A 19,179-nucleotide genomic window follows, 5' to 3' on the forward strand; every position below is an offset into this window, starting at 1 on the left:
GGCGGGGGCAGGGACGCTTTACGAGGGTGATTGGCTTAGGTGTCCATCTCTCTCGTTGACGCGCCAATCACCGAGCACAAGGCGCTGAGGAAAGCCCAAGAGCTTTCCCTGTCGCGGTCCAGCTTTCTCAGGTTTGCTTTTTAATTTCCTCGGTTTCCTGTTCCGGAGGCGCGGGTGGCGCTATGGTCTTGGCGGCTGCGGGATAAGCCTGGCTTTGCTTTGACGGCAACCTCGCGGCCCGAGGGCCTTTTGTAGGTAAAAAGGGGCAACTTGTGGGTGTTGGAACAGGGAGCCTTTCCGAGTGTCCGGTTTAAACGGGGCTGGAGTCCGGGGCTGGGGCGACAGGCGCCTTTAAGTTAAGGTCGGGCAGCCCCTCTTCAGATCTGCAGCTAAGAGCAAAAAAGCGACCCTAGGCCCGTATCCCGCAGACAAATAGAAGTAAAAAATGCGGCCTTTCATTCATTTGTGGAGCGCTTGCGGTGGTCCAGGCCTGGGGCCGCCCGGGTCTCGGAGCGGAGGGAGACCGTGAGCCCAGCGCTTGCCTCGTGGGGCTCCCAGTCTGGCGGGAGATGCAAACAGGGAAACGCAATTACGGATCAGCTGGACGAAGGTGACTGGCTTGGGGATGCAAGTGGGGGAAAGGGTGTTCTTAATAACGTAGGCACGCTTTGCAACTCTTTCAACATAGACTGATGTTCCTGGACGGGTTAACTATGCGAAACAGCTCCCTCGGTTTCCCTCCTTCCATACAGCAAGCTAGGAGTAGACGGACGCAGAAAATAAGTGTTTTTCCAGTTGCAGTGAATTCCTTGACTTTTGGCTTTGAATTAAGTTTGCATCCGTAGCACAGTCTGACTGTGCCTTCAGTATATCAGTTTCATAATCAGTGTTTTCAGATATTCTCTCTATAGGAACATCCCTGGGGATCTAATCCTGAAAGTTCAACTATTACACACTGTTACAAGTGGTGGTGATCCTGTTTCCCGCGTCTAGGTTCAATACACTCCTTTGCGTTCCCTAGATCCCGTGCATACCTCTTTTCTCTTTTTTTCTTGGTTATTGCCTTATTTATTTATTTTTTTAAAAGATTTTTTTTTTTTAACGGATTCGTTGCTTGAGTCTTGCAGTCTGTGTGTCTTACTCAACATTGAGTCCACAGGGCCTGCCACATGTGTAGGCTCATCGAATATCCCATGAATCTGAAAAGGCCTACTCTTTGGTTTTGGTAATGCAGATATGTCATGGGTATATGTGAAAGGGAAATGTACAATAGCAACATAGAAACCTATGCCATTGGTGAGATAGTAAACATTTGTTGACCACCTACTATGTGCAGGATGTTCTGCCAGGGGCTGTGAAGGATACAGAAATGACTGTGAATCAACCCATGTCCTCAAGGAGCTAATACTCTAGTGGAGGAGGAGTTAGAAATGTGCACACATGACTATAATATGAGAGAGCTTCTGGTAAGTGATGTAAAAGAAGTAAGTAAGTCTAGAGGGAATGGGATTACTTTCTAAAGGGCACTAGGAAAGTCTTCACAAAAGACGTGGCAACTTATGTAGGTAGGTGAAATGCAGTGGACAGATTCATAGAGCAGGGAATTTTAGAAGAGTGGGAGTGAAGAGCAAGCTGGGTGATAGTACTTGGTATGTTAGGCAACTGGGAAGATCTGGGGTGATAGGCACTTCATAGGGAAGGTGATGGAGGATAAGCCTGGAAGAAGTTGGGTCCAGGTTATAGAAGGCCTTAAATGCTAAGCATTAGATTCTGTTGGCCATGAGCCGTGAGTAGCCTATGGTGGCAAGATCAACTGTGTAGGTCCGAGGTTTATCATGAAGGCCTTAGACTGATAATAATCATAAATCAGATATTATTTGATGCCAACTAGTTACTAGGCACACTGAGTGATACAGCTAGATAATTTGACATTACTTTCATGAACCTTTTAAAAATCTACCTTAAGCCTAGTGGTAAAACTTTTAGTTAGATAGACTTTAGGAAGATGCTTCTACATTAAAATTTTTTGCATTTAATATTTATTTGAGTTTTTAAAATATTTGCTGAAGCTTAAGCATTTGGAAAGTCATGCACAGTCATAGCATTTTTCCATGGAAAGCTGAGGATGAAATCAAGGATAACTTGTGTTTACAAATTATAGTTCTATTTGAATTTGACTGCTAGTCTCATTGTGATAAAGACATCTTAACAGTTAGTTGTAAACATTAATTTGGGGGATATACTCTTAATATTGTTGGTATGCTTATTGCGTTGGAGAATGTAAAATCAGCGTTAAGATAATTGCAGACATTAGCAGTTTGGGAAATATTTTTATGCCTGTTTGATTCTTTCTGTCCTCTAGCGCTTATGTTCTCTGTGGAAGATGTGACATATCCAGATAGTACGTCATGATGCAAGGCAACACGTGGTGAGTGGTGTGACTGTAATGGTGGGGGTTTTGTGACAGCAGAGAGAAGAGCAAACACTGGCACTGGAGCCTAGGGTGTGGGAGGGATTTTGATATGTGTGGAGCAGAGGAAATGTGTTCATGTGGGCCATGTTCATGGCTAGGAACACGCCAGAGCCCTACCCTGATGGAGCTTATAGTTCTGAGGGGCAGCCAGATGTGAAAGGTGGAATGAGGTAACTCGTTGGTGAATTGTGATTTACTATAGAACCTGCCAAGAAGCAGTGCAGAGTGTGAGAGGGGGAACCTGACGAAGGCCTGGTGGGTGGCATAGTGATTGTAGAAAGGCCAGCTAGGGTGTTATTATTGTAGCCAGGGAAGAAATGATGGTGTGAAGTGGATGAAATCAGGAAATATTTATATGAAGAGAAGTGACGGGGATTTAAAGTAAATTTTTGGCTAAAGGGGATAAGGGAAGAAAAGTTACCAGATAATTCCCTCGTGTATGGTTTGAGGACCAATAAACTCTATTATATTGAGATAGGAAACACTAAAAGAGGAGCCAGTGGTATTGTCTTAGAGGGGAGGGTGATTAATTCCTTGTAGGGCCTGTTGTGTTGCATTTATGGAGTCTCTGCTGAGTGGAGGAAGGTGAAGACGAAGATGCTGGTGCAGATGTAGACATGTAGAGAATGTGGGGTGTGTGGGTGCGATGATGTGGCAAGGTTCAGATTTTTGGGGAGACTTAGCACAGACAGAACAGCAAATAATTTAACAGAATGTAACATCCTGAAGGATGACAGAAGCCAGGGACTGAGACCGGGGAAAAAGAGTTTATTGGCTGTGAGGAGTTTGAGGTTATTACAGAGAACGCAGCGTCAGATGGGTGGACTAATCCAGTGGCTGAAGGGGTCTGTTGGTTGCTCGGGAAGGTGGTCAGGCGTTTCTGAAACCCTGTTGATGGTGAGTGTTTGGTTCTTTTTTCTTTTTCTCTTTTTCTTATCTCCCGCAAAGTCATAGAATGTCGTTCCACCCAGGACGAGGGTGTCCCCGAGGGCGAGGAGGACATGGAGCCAGACCCTCAGCCCCAGCCTTCAGGCCCCAAAATCTGAGACTGCTTCACCCTCAGCAGCCTCCTGTGCAATATCAATACGAACCCCCAAGTGCCCCTTCTACCACGTTCTCAAACTCTCCAGCCCCCAATTTTCTGCCTCCACGACCAGACTTTGTCCCCTTCCCTCCTCCCATGCCTCCATCGGCCCAAGGGCCTCTTCCCCCCTGCCCTATACGGCCCCCCTTCCCAAACCACCAGATGAGGCCCCCCTTCCCTGTGCCTCCCTGTTTTCCTCCTATGCCGCCACCAGTGCCCTGTCCTAATAACCCCCCAGTCCCTGGAGCACCTCCTGGACAAGGCACTTTCCCCTTCATGATGCCCCCTCCTTCCATGCCCCACCCCCCACCCCCTCCAGTCATGCCACAGCAGGTCAATTATCAGTACCCTCCAGGATACTCACACCATAATTTCCCACCTCCCAATTTTAATAGCTTCCAGAACAACCCCAGTTCTTTCCCGCCCAGTGCTAATAATAGCAGCAGTCCTCATTTTAGACACCTCCCTCCATACCCACTCCCAAAGGCTCCCAGTGAGAGAAGGTCCCCAGAAAGGCTCAAGCACTACGAGGATCACAGGCACCGGGATCACAGTCACGGGCGAGGAGAGAGGCACCGGTCCCTGGATCGGCGGGAACGAGGCCGAAGTCCTGACAGGAGAAGACAAGACAGCCGCTACAGATCGGATTACGACCGAGGAAGAACGCCTTCCCGTCACCGGAGCTATGAGCGGAGCAGGTAAAGCCCGTGTGTGTTCTTAGTGAACTGCAGAGGTCCATTTGGGTTTCTCAGAAAACCAAACCAGAATGGTCCAGCAGTGCATTTTTATTTATAAAGGGAACAAAGCTTGTTTGGGACTGTTTTTAAGAGGAAGAGACAACTGACAAAGTAGTTAATGTCAGAGAAGCCACTTTTGAAAAGCATTTCAAAAGTATCATTGTAGATTCATTGCCATGGGTGTAAGCTGATTACTCTGCATAATACAGCTGACATTTTAATGATGATCTATGAAGGTTCACATACTGCTTTTTCATGTTTTTTTGCATTATCATATTTATTTTTGTTCAGTATGATCACCGTATCAGGTTAAAGCACCTGAGTTCTTTTGGAACTGATCTGTGTATGGTATTAGGAATTGAATTAGTTAAGCTGAACTTGCTTTCTGGCTTTTAGGATAAGTGGAAGTTTATTGTACATAGTTGCCTTCTTGCTCTATTTCCTTGTAAAATGCAATAACCTTGGTTACAAAGTTTTCAAAATAGTTTTTAATTTGATTTTTTTGCATTGAAATGTATTCATACTGAGGAAAGTTGTATTTGAAAGATACTGTTTCATTCCAGATCACATTCATTTTTTTCAAGAGACCAAATATTTGTACCAGATATATGTAAGACAGTAAGGTTTCCAGCAGGCATTTCTAAACTGGGACTCATAGATGGGTTTATAGAAATGCTGTGAAGTTATATGCCAATTTTTATGTGTCTGTGTTTTTCTGTAAGTAAAGTGGTACCTTACAGCAGAGTCTCAAGACTTTTCTCCAAAAGTCTAAGAACCAGTGGTTTAGATGGAAAAATAAAACTATGTAGATAACAATTGTACCAAATAATTTGTACCTTCAGTGAACTCTTGACATTGTTGAAGCTTTCCATTTGTCGAGCTAGCTGTGGTTCTTCTTCTGTCCCCTGTGATGTGTTTACCTTCATTGTCCTATGGAACTTCTGTGCTGAAAGGGTTTGAGCTCCCCAGCCCAGGTCGCTTCACCATGTGGGCTTGTGGAGAGCTTGTCTTGGCTCCTGTGGAATCGGTTCACTTCTCAGTTTCTACATTTTTCTCATGGCTGTTGATTTTCAAGGTAATGACTGAACATTTTGCCAGTTAATGGTAGTAATCATTCTCAGTCCTGAAGAGAGTGACTAGTGCTTAGAAGGTTTGGAAGGAAAATGTGTTGTTTCCTCTTCCTGATGCCCAGTGGAAGGTAGAAGGGAACTTATTTCTTGCAGAGATAACTGATTTCTGGTGGGTCAGACCTGGCTGAGAGTTGATAGACTCTAAAAAATCTTTTCAGTGTGAATTACTGTTTCTAGTCAGTTTTGTCCTTCATTTTTCTCTGATGGACTAATTGGCAGAGGTCTATGATAGTTTATTTTATAATTTTATGGTAAAAATCTAAACTGGAAAGTGTTAATAGTTTTCTTTAGACTTTGAAATGATTGTTAATAATCCTGTTTCTGGGAAACACTTTGCTGTGGACCTCAACATTCTAGAAGGGCACTCCCTGCATACCCCCCCCCATTTTGGGCTGCTGCAGTTAGAGGAATTTTTAGGACTCTGCTGTAAAAATCCTAAATTCTTGAATCAGGCTTAAACTTGGAGCTATGTGTTTATTTAAAGAACCTTATGTCCTGTCACCTGAGGATCTCTACTGGGAAGTGAAATCAAGTGCCACGAATCTATATTATCCCAAACCACAGCCTTTTACATAGTAAAGACCTGCTTAGGCAGTTAGCTCATCTTTCTACATGGCCTTTATTTCTGTTGGAATTGCTTTGTAATGCACTTAGATGTCTGCCTTGGAGCTGCCTTAGCATCAGGGCCAAATTGTAGTCAGCTCCCTTTGAGGTCTTAGAGTGTCAGTTGTCTGTCTTATACAGCAGAGTCTCAAGACCTTTCTCCAAAAGTCTAAGAACCAGTGGTTTAGATGGAAAAATAAAACTATGTAGATAACAATTGTACCAAATAATTTGTACCTTCAGTGAACTCTTGACATTGTTGAAGCTTGTAAAAAAAAAAGGCGGGGGGCACAGGATGTCCTAGCATAACTTCTAGAAGTATATTGGAGAAAACCAAAACGTCACAAATTTGTGCATTAGATCGTGTTAAGTTTATGTAAATTCTGTGGTCTGTCATCTGGTGACTTCTCCGCTTGCTTCTTAGGGTAAGTCTGTCCTTTTTCAGATCCCATCTTCCTTCTTTTTTGCCTCTAAAATATGGTTAAATACTAATTACCAGATTGTTTCAGGACAAACTATTTCTAGAGGAAGTTTGTGAAGAAGTGGGTGTGTGTATTTGTTATTAGGAAAGATTGAGGTTAGTTCTGGGGAATGGGAAAAGAAACAGCCACAGATGCATTGTACTAAGCATGCTGTTCTGCAGTGTTGGTGGGGTCAGTGCAGTGGTTTCCCAGAACTGAGTGGGGCTAACGCACAATAATCCCCGTAGCTGTCCTGGTGAGTACAATGTGTGGCCACCGGAGAGCTAGTATTATGTACTAAGGAATATCTGGATGCTTGCAGACGATGAAGAGTCTTTGGAAAAGTAACCCAAACATTGTTTTTCTTGCTTTACATGGGTTCATTATATAGTCTTACTAATGTGCTTTATATTTACATTGGCCTCCTTAGTTTATATCCACTCCAACGTAGCAATCATTGTCAGAAGTGTCGTTCTCAAATGAAAAATTCTGTTGCCTAGATGTTAAAATACAAACAAAAAATTAGGGATGTCCTTTCAGTTGAGTGTTTACTTGGGAATATAGGCAATTATTCTTTTCGGCCACCATGCAATTACACATTGCATTTTATTTGTCATGTGGTACCACTCACTACTTGGGATTTTACTGCTTAAAAGTAAGCTGTAATTTTATTTATTAATTTTTTTAAAGGAATCTCTACATCCCATGTGGGGCTCAAACCCCAGGAGCGGGAGTTGCATGTTCTACTGACTGAGCCAGCCAGGGACCTCAGTAAACTGTAATTTTAGAAGTGTATGAGATGGGGCGCCTGGGTGGCTCAGTGGGTTAAGCCGCTGCCTTCGGCTCAGGTCATGATCTCAGGGTCCTGGGATCGAGCCCCGCATCGGGCTCTCTGCTCAGCAGGGAGCCTGCTTCCTTCTCTCTCTCTCTCTCTCTCTGCCTGCCTCTCCATCTACTTGTGATTTTTCTCTGTCAAATAAATAAATAAAATCTTTAAAAAAAAAAAAAAAAGTGTATGAGATAAAGAATGTGGAATCCCAAGCTCAGGCTACTTTATTTTGGATAGCCGGTGTATACCTGAGGCTTATACACATGTCAGAGGGAATCTTTCTTGAGGAGGGATGATCTTTAAGTGAAAAAACAATTTCTGCTTTAATATCTACACAGTCGATCATTTTTGTAAGCTTTGCTTTTCAGTATATTTACATTTCTTCTATTTGGCAATAGGTTGGGGGATGTTTTTGAGTTCAGACCCATTTGTAGTCTTCTTGCTGGACCCTGGCTACTATGACTTTTTTTTTTCTTTTTTTCTTTTTTTTTCATTCTAAGATTGGGTGGTTATTTCCCTTAGATTTAGTTCTGATTTAAACATTCTATATAGAGTTCCAAGTTTTATTCCAGATCCTCATTGCACTTACTAAATAGACTCAGAAGTTATTATTGGTATCATTATTAAATTCCCATTTTACATCAAAAGGTTTTAAAATCCCAAATTCTATTTTATGTTGCATAAACCCAGTGTCTCCATATAGAGTTGTTTCCAGATGAAAACAGCATATTAAGGTGAAGTGACTTATAGTCTCATGGCTAGGTATCAGGGATACCTAGAACTGTAACTCAGGCCTCTAACCTGTAAGAGTTTAGAACTCTTCAATTGTAGAACTTTATCTTAATTTTCCCAACAAGAGTTTTAATTTACATTTATTTGATGGATGAAATTGAGAGTTTTCTTGAAATGACTAGGTAGTAGAATCCTTGAAACTTTTCCCTGTAGGTTAAACAACTGAGGATTGGCTGGTTGGACCATCTGGAGAGAAGATTATCATAAATCCCTTTGCTGCTTAGCATCAAGTATGACTTCTTTCTTTAAAGAAAACAACAAAAAATGTCCAAGTTAACTTCTGTAAAGTGAAAAGCGCCTTTATCCTTTAATAAATATGAATAAACATGTCCCATAGAGAATAGTGCCTGAAAATTTTGTGAGGTCCATTTATTTAGAAGGTGAATTTAGTGAAAAGAGATGGTGTTTTTGAGTCTTTCTGTTGAAAACAGCTCTGTGTCTTAATTCCTTTAAGAGAGCGGGAACGGGAGAGACACAGGCACCGGGACAGCCGAAGATCACCATCTCTGGAAAGGTCCTACAAAAAAGAGTATAAGAGATCTGGAAGGTAAGCAAGGAGTTGCCACTGAAAGAAGTCCTAGATCTCCTTGAATTAGGTTTTGTGCTTATACATAACATCACCAAGTCTTCAAAGTAGCCTAAGAGTCTATCCAAAATGCCCTGTGAAAAGCTAAATCAGCTAGTAACTTAAAAACCTTTACTTTCAAGATGTATTGAAGATGCACAAGGAAAATCTTGATAGATTTCCAAAAAATCAGAAATTTTACAGGTCACTTTTTCTGGCCTCAATTGCTATAAAACTATATACACATTAATAATTTAAGGTGTAAAAAAAGGAAATTTGGGGATTCATAATTATGCTCTTAAATTTACTTGTTTCAGAAAAAAACAAAACAAAACAAAACTCCAGTCACATTTTATTTAGAAGAACAACACTGAGATTGTTGTAAACCAAAATCTATAGGGTGTAACCAGTTCTACATCAAGAGGTAAAATTTGTGGACCTATAATCAAGAACAGCACTCTGGAGTCTGATAGATTAGGGGTCAGTTATTCTCCCAATTTTGGTATTAGTCAGAATTATCTAACCATTTGAAGCCTCAGTGTCTTTGTCTAAAATAAGAACAGTTACACTTGCTTTATTGAGTGGCTAGTAGTCATTGAGATAATACATGTAAAAACACTTAGAACTGGGTCCAGTGTTAGTGCCAAATAAATGATAACTATGTATGTGTATATTTTATATGTAGGATTATATGTAATATATATAAATGTGTTCATATAATTATCATCTGATTACTTGGCTCTACATATTGGTAGAGTATAAGAAATGCAGAAAAAGGGATTTAAAAATAAAAAAATTAATGAAATAGTAAACAGAACTATAACAATATAACAATATTTGGAAGTAAATGCAAGACTTCTTTGAAAGTCTTTGCAAGACTTCTTTTATTTTATTTTGAAAGGTTATATGATTTATAAAGTGGCAAATCAGGAAAAGAAAAACGACATTCCAGTAGGTAGAAGAAAGAATGGATCATAAGAATGAAGGGGATTTAGGGTGCCAGGTTGGTTCAGTTGGTTAAGAGACTATCTTTGGCTCAGGCCCCGATCCCAGGATCCTAGGATCGAGCCTCACATCGGGCTCCTTGCTCACTGGGGAGCCTGCTCCTCTGTTTCCCTCTACCTGCTACTCTGTCTGCTTGTTCTCTCTCTGTGTCAAATAAATAAATAAACAATTTTTAAAAAATGAAGGGGATTTAAAAATTCTCATATGTTGGTTTAAGTACAGATGCTATATTTACAAAATTTAAAAACTTGGTTGTGATGCATTGATTTTGATGAAAGCAGATACTACAAATCACTTAAGCAAAAAGTGTATTAGGCTAGTAGCTGGAAAAAATTGACAAAGTTGGATATATACCATGTCCAAAAAAGTTTTAGACCATTCTAGGACATTGATGAAGATGGAAGGTGAGCTCAGCTCATGCTGTGACGCCCAGAAAACCGACCTGGCAAAATGTTAGTAACCTAATGGAAAGAAAACTACAAAACCATCTTTCTTATGAATATGGATATGAAAATGCTGATTAGTATATTAGCCAGTTGTTTTTAGTAGCATGCTAAATAATAGTTTACTCCAAGATTGCCTGGGTAAATTAGTTAGTATTAGGAGATCTATAACTAATTCTCTTTTTTTTTTTTTAAGATTTTAAAAATTATTTGACAGAGACAGCAAGAGAGCAAACACAAGCAGGGGGAGTGGGAGAGGGAGAAGCAGGCTTCCGGCTGAGCAGGGAGGCCAATGCGGGGCTCTATGCCAGGACCCTGGGATCATGACCTGAGCTGAAGGCAGATGCTTAACAACTGAGCCACCCAGGCGCCCCTATAATTAATTCTCTGTGTCAAAATCTGTAGAGTTATCTCAGTTCCTATTTATTTGGTATTTAAAATAGAACCAGCATCCTCTTATAAATAGAAGACTTGGTAAACTAGGTATATAAACAGACTTCTCTAACATGATGGAGAATATCATCTTATGATGAACCTGATTGACACCATCTCAGAAGAGCCAGATTTAGTGTTTAAACCTTTCAGCCCTTTCCATACAAGTTAGGAAAAAGATGCAGTTCCATTGCCTATCACTGTCACCTAACAAGAAGTGAAAAAAAAAACATTGCAATCATGTGTGTCTCAGGTATTGTATTGGTGTGAGTGATACCAGTCATTCACAAGAGTCCCCACTTTAGGAATGAGAAAGTTAAGTGCCATGAGAAATACTTTTGATAGAGCAATTACACATTGCTCTGGTAACACAGTAGTGTGAGCTCTGTCTCGGGAAGTCATAGAAAAATCCAAATTTTACCTCTTTTTACAGTTGATACTTGAAGTGTTATAGGAATGCATTAGGGAAGGGGATGGAAGAGGGAGAATGTACAACCTGTGAAGGTTGCAGTATAGCCAAGTGCTCTGAGAAGGTCAAGCCTGGATGTTGGGAAATGAGTTTACATGGCTTTTGTAGTAATCCGTACAAGCGATTGTGCCTAGATCAGTGCAGTGACAGTGGTAATGGGGAACGGTAGAGGGAAGTGAGTAGTACTATCTCAGTACTGACTGAGATAGGGTCAGTAGGATAACTGATGGTGAGGGCAGAGTCAGCAGCCATCACTTGAGCTCTCCTGCTCCCCATGGTGGGTGGTGAGCACTAGGAAACATGCAAGATGAGTATAGTTTGGGCATGTGGAGTTTGAGAATCTGTGAGCCAACCAAGTGGAATTATGTGGTAGTTAATTGGATACATAGGTGTAAAGTTAAGTATAAGTAAGTTAACTTACATAGGTGTAAGTTAAGTATTTCCTAGGTGGAAATACTAAATGGCAGGGATTAGATGAGAGTTACACGGAAGAGTTTGTTCAGAGTACGGCCCTTTGGAGGAGATGCTAAGGACAGGGGAAAAAAGAAGCCAGATATGGGGGACCTCAAACCATTGAGGGCCCATTTGAGGTTGGTGATTATTAATGGAGAGCGCTGGAAATCTCTTTGGTCTAGTGGTTTCTTCTCCAGTGCCCAGTAGCTTGTGGAGAAGGCAGAGGCTTGGATTCTATGAGTTCCAATTAATGCAGAGGATGAGAAATTAAAATCAGAGATGTAAATATTATAAAGGAGGAAAACTTACAGTTTGTAGTATAGCTTGTTGTGAAGAAACAAGTTCAAGTTTGGATTTGAATTTTGGAGTGCCTGAGACACTTAACCTAAACATATTTTGCTCCTGTTTTGAACTGACCCTCTCAAAGTGTTAAAAAAAATATTAATTGATATTCACAACAGACAACTCTGACCATCCATCATTCAAGACACCTGCTTCAAGAGGAGTGGAGTGAGGATAGTTTTGTCCCTGTTTCTTGGCATAAACATTTGGTGGGATTTTAGTACATGTCAAAATGTCTGTGTGAAACAACTGTATTAGCATTTAACTACCACTTAATAGCTTTGTGATATTGGGCAAGTGATGCAGTTCATAATTCTGTTTCCTCTGCAGGAGATGTTCATATCTGCCTCATAGGATTCTTCTAAGGATTAAATGTGTCAGTAAATTGCTTAGCAGAGTGTTAGGCTTGCAGTGAGCACTAAAATAAACACACAAACTAACCAACCCATACTAGTGGAAGCTAAGAGTTGCCATTTTTAGCTAATGGTATTAGCAGGAAAATTCAAGAGGCTCAGCTAAGAAACAATGAGAATTAAGTCACTGAAGTTGACAATTATAAAAGAAATATACTGAAATTAATATACTTCCTAAATACTGGAAACACGTAAGAAAATGTAGTGGTGAAAAAATGTAGGTTCACTCTAGAAAATAAACTAAAATTAAATATCTTAATAAGCTTAAAAAATACATAGATCAGTGTGAAGAAAACTAGAAATGTAGCTAACGACAAGATGGTATAAATGCCTGGAGGCATTCCATATTCCCACAGTGGAAGTGGAGGCCAGTGTTGTGAAAAATACGTTTTCTTCAAATAATCCATGATTTTAATGTAACTTCAGTTGAACTACTAGTTTTAAAACTTTACAATGACTCCAGTTATTCTTTGGAATAAAAGTGAGAATAATGAAGAAGAATAATTATGCTGGGATACTTAGTTTAGTGGAATAGAATTTGTTCAATACACAGAATAATTTAAACCATTTGATGTGGGTATAAAATACCCCAAGTATTGAGCAACATTCATATAATATGAAAATTTACATTTATCGTAAAATTATTTCAAGTCAGAGGAGAACTGATGGGACAATTGATAAGCCATATGGAGGAAAAAATGGAAATTAGATTTCTGTCTTCTATTTTGGAGAGGTAGAATAAAAAAGTTTAATGTTAAGAAGTAACTGAAGGAAATAGAGAATATTTATTTAACTTTGGGATGGGAAAGTATTCCAAACATTACACTAAGGCAGGCAGCATAAGCAAAAAATTCTCCAGACTTGGCTGTGTTAGTTATATGTAGCAATGGACAGAATTAAAAGGAAGACAGAAAACTGAAAGAGGTTGCATTTCATTGACAGAGGGGCAGTTATCTTAATCAAAAACCTTTTTCAATGAATAAAGAAGACTATATTTCTAATTTTAACAATACTGGCATAGCATATGATTGTGATGTTCATAAAGAAAGTGAACATGAAACATTATTTCAGTAGTGATAAAAAAATTGGAAGTTAAATAAGATACTTCTTTCATCAGAATGGCAGAGATTTAAAAAAATCATATTGACAGGGTGTGTGGAAATGGGAACTCACATGTGGTTTTGATTGTAGTCTACACTGGTACTACCTATCTAGAGGAAAGCCTTAAGAAATAGTATACATTCTTTGTGTGGAATATTTTGACAGGTGTACAAAGGACACAAGTGTGATTCACAGTAGCATTTATGATGGCAAAAAAAAAGGTAACAGTCTAAATGACTCTGATTAGATTTGTTAAATTATGGTCACATATATACATAAAAGAACAGTATGTGCCTATTATAAAAGTGGTTCAGGTATAGATGCATTGAAATAGAAGGGTATTCCTGATTTTCTTTTGTGTGAGAAAGGCAGGCTATAGAGTTCTTTTTTTTTTTTTTTTTTGTTAAACCATTTGTGTCTTTATGTATAGTCCTTTATCTATATGTTTTACCATATTTGTGAAATGTAGTGAGTGGTTATCTCGGAGTGGTTTTATGAGTGAGTTATTTTATTTTTGTTAATACTTTAGTAGCTTTCTACAGTGGATGTATATACATTGTATGGTAACTTCTGGTAACAAAATTAATGATGTACATTGTAACATTTAGTTTAGAAGTTATGTCAGTAAGTAATCAACGTATGTAATCTTTCTAATCATCCACCCATTCTCCCCTCCACCCTCACACACTCCTGTCATAAAATCAGACGTTAGTGGTAGAGTTGATGTGAATAGTGAATCCATGACCTTGATCCGACTTTGTAAGCTTTCTTGGATGATAGTGACTTGTCTAGTTGTGGCTGCAAAGGATGCCCTCAGAGCACTGATACAGCAGTTACTGTCCGTGGCTGCATTCTCAGGGTCTGTGTGGTTGCATTTAAATTTTTGGATCTTACGTTAAAATCTGTCCTGTAGGTTTTTCTCTCTAAACATATCCATAGGATGGGCCTTTGCATATTTCAAGCAGAAATTCAAGGCTATTGAGCTGTTTTTATACTTTTTAATTGAGTTAATATTAATCTGTGCAGGGACCAGAATTAGAGTGGTGGTTCACTAATGAGTAACCCAAGTGTGAGCTTCCAGAGAGGTGGTTGGGGAGGATAAAATAGGTTCACTCTTGATTTATGGTCCTCAGGCTCAGTTTATTGGCCAAGCTGAAACCATGTGTTGTGCAGCTTTTCTTCTTTCTTGGCAAAGCAAGCTGTGGAAGACTCAAAACGAGTATTCTCGTTGCTGAGATTGTCTGTATGTGGAGATTTTCCAATATTTCCGAAATATCCTTTTCTTCTAGGAGTTACGGTTTGCCGGTTGTCCCTGAACCTGCTGGATGCACACCAGAATTACCTGGGGAGATTATTAAAAATACAGATTCTTGGGCCCCACCCCCGGAGACTGTGAATCAGTAAGTAGATCTGGGGTAGGGCCTGGGAATTTGTATTTTTAAACAACTAACTTCAGGTGATTCTGATGCCATCAGACTAGTGTTCAGGAATCACTGGTTTAACAAAAGTAAATACGGTCGTTTGGTATGGCTTTTTTATTTGAGGTAAAACATGAACTAAGTAGTTGAAATAGAATCATTTTACAACATAAGAGCATTTTAAATAATTAGCATCCTTTACCTCCTTTTAAAGTCGCTCCCCAAGTAGGGAGAAAAAGAGAGCTCGTTGGGAGGAAGAAAAAGACAGATGGAGTGACAGCCAGAGCACTGGCAAAGAGAAGAATTATACCTCAATAAAGGAAAAAGAGCCGGAGGAGACACTGCCTGACAAAAATGAGGAAGAGGAAGAAGAACTTCTTAAACCTGTGTGGATCCGCTGCACCCACTCAGAAAACTACTACTCCAGTGACCCCATGGATCAGGTGGTAGGTCTGAGAAGCTGTAGACCAGGGTTTCTCAATTTTGGCACCTTTGGCATTTGGAGTCAGATAATTCTTTGGTGGGGCCCGCCCGTGCATTGTAAGATGTTGCGCAGCATCTCTGGGCTGTATGCACGGGATGCCAGTAGGACCCCTCTGCACTTGTGATACCGAAGCTGTCTTCAGATGCTGCCAGGTGCCCCCTCCTCCCCTCCCCAGTTGAGAACCACTGCTGTAGACCAAAGTTGTTTTATACAACCAAATGCAAGAGTGCTGCAGTAGATTAATTAAAGTATCTCTTCATTCTGCATTCTTATAACACTGCTAGTCTTGATACTGGTGGTTTGATCAGCTCTCACATATAACTACTGTATGCAGTTTGTGGTTATGCGTTTATGTGTATCTTTTCCCCTGCAAAATGGGAAATAAGAATTTGAGTTTGTCTCTTACAAGTCTGTCCTTGACCAAAGATAACCATGGGAAGTTTTCCCATGCATGTTGGCTGCCTTTGTGGAAGCAGGGATCGTCACCCGTCACCTTTCCTGGGCTTTGAGAGATTCAGTGCACTTGCTGCTCAAGGCGAGGCTCCCGGCCTTGGTAGCCCACTCTCTCGTTCCTGTATCCAACTCCACGACCTCCTCTTTCATATGCTCTTCTCGTTTTCCTTTTTTTTCATTCCATTCCATTTCCTTTTATCTCCATTTTATTTTTGGTCGCCCTCTTTTTTAGTCTCTTTCTCCTGGGAGGTGTTATGACTCCATCCCACTAGTTTAGGCCTGTTTGCCACAGGGAGACATGGGGTAATGCTCACTGATTAAATGGATGAGTGGAGGAATGATCATCTACTGGTTTGGGAGGTGAGAAGTTACAGATGTCTGATTTAGTGGATGGGGCTAGATAAAAAAGCATTCTCTTTGGAATTTTGTGAAACTAGCTTCTACTTGGCCTGGGATGTTATCTACAGGGAACTTAAAAGTAGACTCTCTTATCTTAAGAAAAAAGAATTTGAGAGATCTCATGGTGGTGTGGTCTTCTGCTTGGTAAACTAGAGCAGGGTTTTAAGTCGTGGTTCATGTGATGCAGGAAGGGGAAAGCTCGCATGCTGAGCGCCTTCCTGGTGCTGCAGCTTTACTCGTGCTTCCCCCATCACCTCACTTCATCCTCAAAGCATGACTGCAAAGAAGGTATCTGTCGGTTAAGAATGTGGGTGTGAGTCATGCTTGACTAATTGTGACTTAAAGAAGCTGCGTTTATTCCTCTCAAGTTGTCTGGAGGGATATGGTGGCTGGTGTTCATTCGGTGGGTCACTGATGCAGGGCTCTAGATTGACATCTGCTGCCTCTGGAGAGTCCATCCCATGCCTGGGATGGCCCCAGGCATCGTCTTTACACACTTCTGTCCAAACATAGGATGCAGGGATCGTGTGGGGTAGGGCCTTCCTCCAGGAACTTGCTTGGAGCTCGCGTGGATCTTGTCTTCCATCCCTTTCCCCCGGCTACATCATAGGTCTTTCCCAGGGTTTCATTTTCCTTTGCTGCTGTAATAAATTTCCACAGACTTCATGGCCCACCACAACACACATTTATTAGCTTACAGCTTTGTAGGTCAGAACTCAAACTTACATCTTACTGGCAAAACCAAGGTGTCAGCAAGGCTGTGTTCCTTTCTGGAGAGAATCTGGTTTCTTGCTCTCTCAGGTAGTTAGCAGAGTTGAGTTCCTTGTGGCTGTGGGACAGAGGTCCTTGTTCACTTGCTGGCTGGCCGGTGCAGGTTGTTTCCAGCTTCTGTGGGCCATGTGCATCCCTTGGCTCATGGATCCCTTCCTTCGTCTTCAGAACGAGCAGTGCAGGTCGAGTGTCTCCTGTGTGTTGAGAATCTCCTGACTCTTCTTTCAACTGCACCTCTCACTACTGTTGGGAAAGGTTTCCTGCTCTTAAGGGCTCTTGTTAGATTGAGCCTGCCCAGATTATTCAGGATAATCTCCTCTTCTCAAATTCTTTAATCACATCTGCAGAGTTTTTTTTGCCACATAAGGTAACATCTTTAGTTCTGGGGGATTAGGACAGAGACATCTTTGAGGGTCAGAGGGACTCTGGCTGAGCCTACTTTTCCTGAGACCAGGAATTTTCTACCCAAATCTGAAGGGAATCATGGTTCTTTTAGCAAGGAAGAGGGAGAATGGCTGCCATGGATATTAATATCTTTAAAATAACAAAGGTGAAGACATTGAGGCTCAAAGAGCTTAAACAGGCATAGCTTTTTTTCCCTTCTACTTTTTTGGGTGTATTAAAACTGGTGTAGAAGGAAAACTAATAAACTAGAAGCCCAACATTGACCTTTGTGTTTTGTCTTCTGGTGTAGAGAGGTAGAAAAATGTCAACTAGCCTAGATTTGCCCATGTCGGTAATGAGTTGAGGCTTTGAAAAAGCAATACCTCTTTCGGGGCAACCAGATTTTAGGATTCTCTTTAGTTTGCTTTTTATGCCTGGTAGGTCTAGCCCTTACATTTTCAAAATTACTAAGTTGAAGAGTATGGTATTGGTATTTAAAGTGATTTCAACCTAGGAAGAGAGAGTGGGGCAAAGTGGAGAATTTCCTCTAGACACGCATTGTGGAACCCTGTGTTTGTGGAGTGTATGCGTATGTGCGTGTGTGTCTGTGTCCCTGTATTTATGGGGTGTATGTGTGGGGGGGAGGATATATAAGATGTTAACTTCTTCCTTTTTTTTTTTTTAAAGCTTCTAGTTATTTATTATAGAGAGAGAGAGTGCGCAAGTGGGGGGAGGGGCAGAGGGAGGAGAGAGAATCTTGAGCAGACTCTATGCTCAGCTCAATCTCATGGCCTTGAGATCATGACTTGAACTGAAACCAAGAGGCAGATTCTTAACTGAGCCACGCAGGTACTCCTGTTTTTGGCACTTTAGATGCTACCAAGATGTTCCTTTTTAAAAAAATTTTTTTAAATTTGAATATAGTTGACAATATTACATTGGTTTCAGCTGTGCAACGCACATGTTTCCTTTATGTTACGCTCAAAAGTGTAGCTACCACCACCTGTCACCATGTGATGATATCACAATGTCATTGACTATATTTCCTATGCTGTGTCTTTTAGCCCTGTGATTTCTTTATTCCATAGGATATTTATTTTTGATCATTGGGTTAATGTGGAAGACAGAATTAGTGATTTTTAGTAGTGGGAAAGTGTATGTTCCATAGGAGAGTGTCAGCTGTCATGATATCCTGTGGGGGGCAGGGGTCATGATTTATTTTGTCATATCAGAAGGGCATAAATGAACAGTTCTTACGTTTCTCAGTGTTGGCAGAGTGCATTTTCATGAGGATTGTGTTAGCCATAAATGTTGTATGTGATTCAGGACACCATTGCCAGCATTAGGAATTTTGTTTTTAAAAGTTTGTTAAGTTGAAGGAGATGGCATCTTGCTGTTACAAATCCATGATTATTTGTGAAGTCCTATGTCTCTTTGGTATGGCTATTGTTGATGTAGTTCCTAATATTGATCCTTTCTTTTTCAAAGGGGGATTCTACTGTGGTTGGAACAAGTAGGCTGCGTGACTTATACGATAAATTTGAGGAAGAGCTGGGGAGTAGGCAAGAAAAGGCCAAAGCCGCTAGACCTCCGTGGGAGCCTCCTAAGACGAAGCTAGATGAAGATTTGGGTGAGTCACAAATTTCGGACCAGCTTCTAAACCAAGACCCTGGACTCTTGTTATTGCTGAAACCTTGACTTTGGAGATGAGTTCTTGAGAGTCACGCATTGAAATTTCTTCTTTCATCTTATTTTCCTTAATTATGGTCGGCAAAAAACGTAACAATGGAACGTTCTCTTTTTTGATCTTATTTTTCCTTAGTTAATAAGAGATCTCATTTGCAGGGCATGTTAACAGTCATGTCCCTTATAGAATTGTCTAGTCTTAGAATCAGAAGGGACCATAGACCAGCCTCCCCACCAAAAGCAGGAGCCTGT

General features: G+C 40.7%; 1 protein-coding gene across 7 annotated transcripts in view; it reads left to right on the top strand.

Moving 5' to 3' along the window:
• Positions 1–142: 142 nt before the first annotated feature.
• The window catches only part of DROSHA (drosha ribonuclease III), a 119,362-nt gene continuing 100,325 nt past the window's right edge, over positions 143–19,179 (top strand). For 2 of the 7 annotated variants that reach the window (XM_044233359.1, XM_044233387.1), the window contains exons 1-8: positions 143–255; positions 1,337–1,466; positions 2,363–2,428; positions 3,422–4,255; positions 8,564–8,656; positions 14,622–14,732; positions 14,965–15,196; positions 18,730–18,871. In XM_044233359.1, coding sequence (XP_044089294.1) covers positions 2,409–2,428; positions 3,422–4,255; positions 8,564–8,656; positions 14,622–14,732; positions 14,965–15,196; positions 18,730–18,871 — 1,432 coding nt within the window. In that variant the 5' untranslated portion in view covers positions 143–255; positions 1,337–1,466; positions 2,363–2,408. Of the gene's footprint in view, positions 256–553; positions 611–1,336; positions 1,467–2,362; positions 2,429–3,421; positions 4,256–8,563; positions 8,657–14,621; positions 14,733–14,964; positions 15,197–18,729; positions 18,872–19,179 lie in introns of those variants that run through there. The other 5 variants (XM_044233378.1, XM_044233368.1, XM_044233396.1 and 2 more) reach the window with 5 other exon arrangements.

Source organism: Neovison vison, chromosome 1 (assembly GCF_020171115.1).
Source record: "Neovison vison isolate M4711 chromosome 1, ASM_NN_V1, whole genome shotgun sequence".
NCBI lineage: Eukaryota > Metazoa > Chordata > Mammalia > Carnivora > Mustelidae > Neogale > Neogale vison.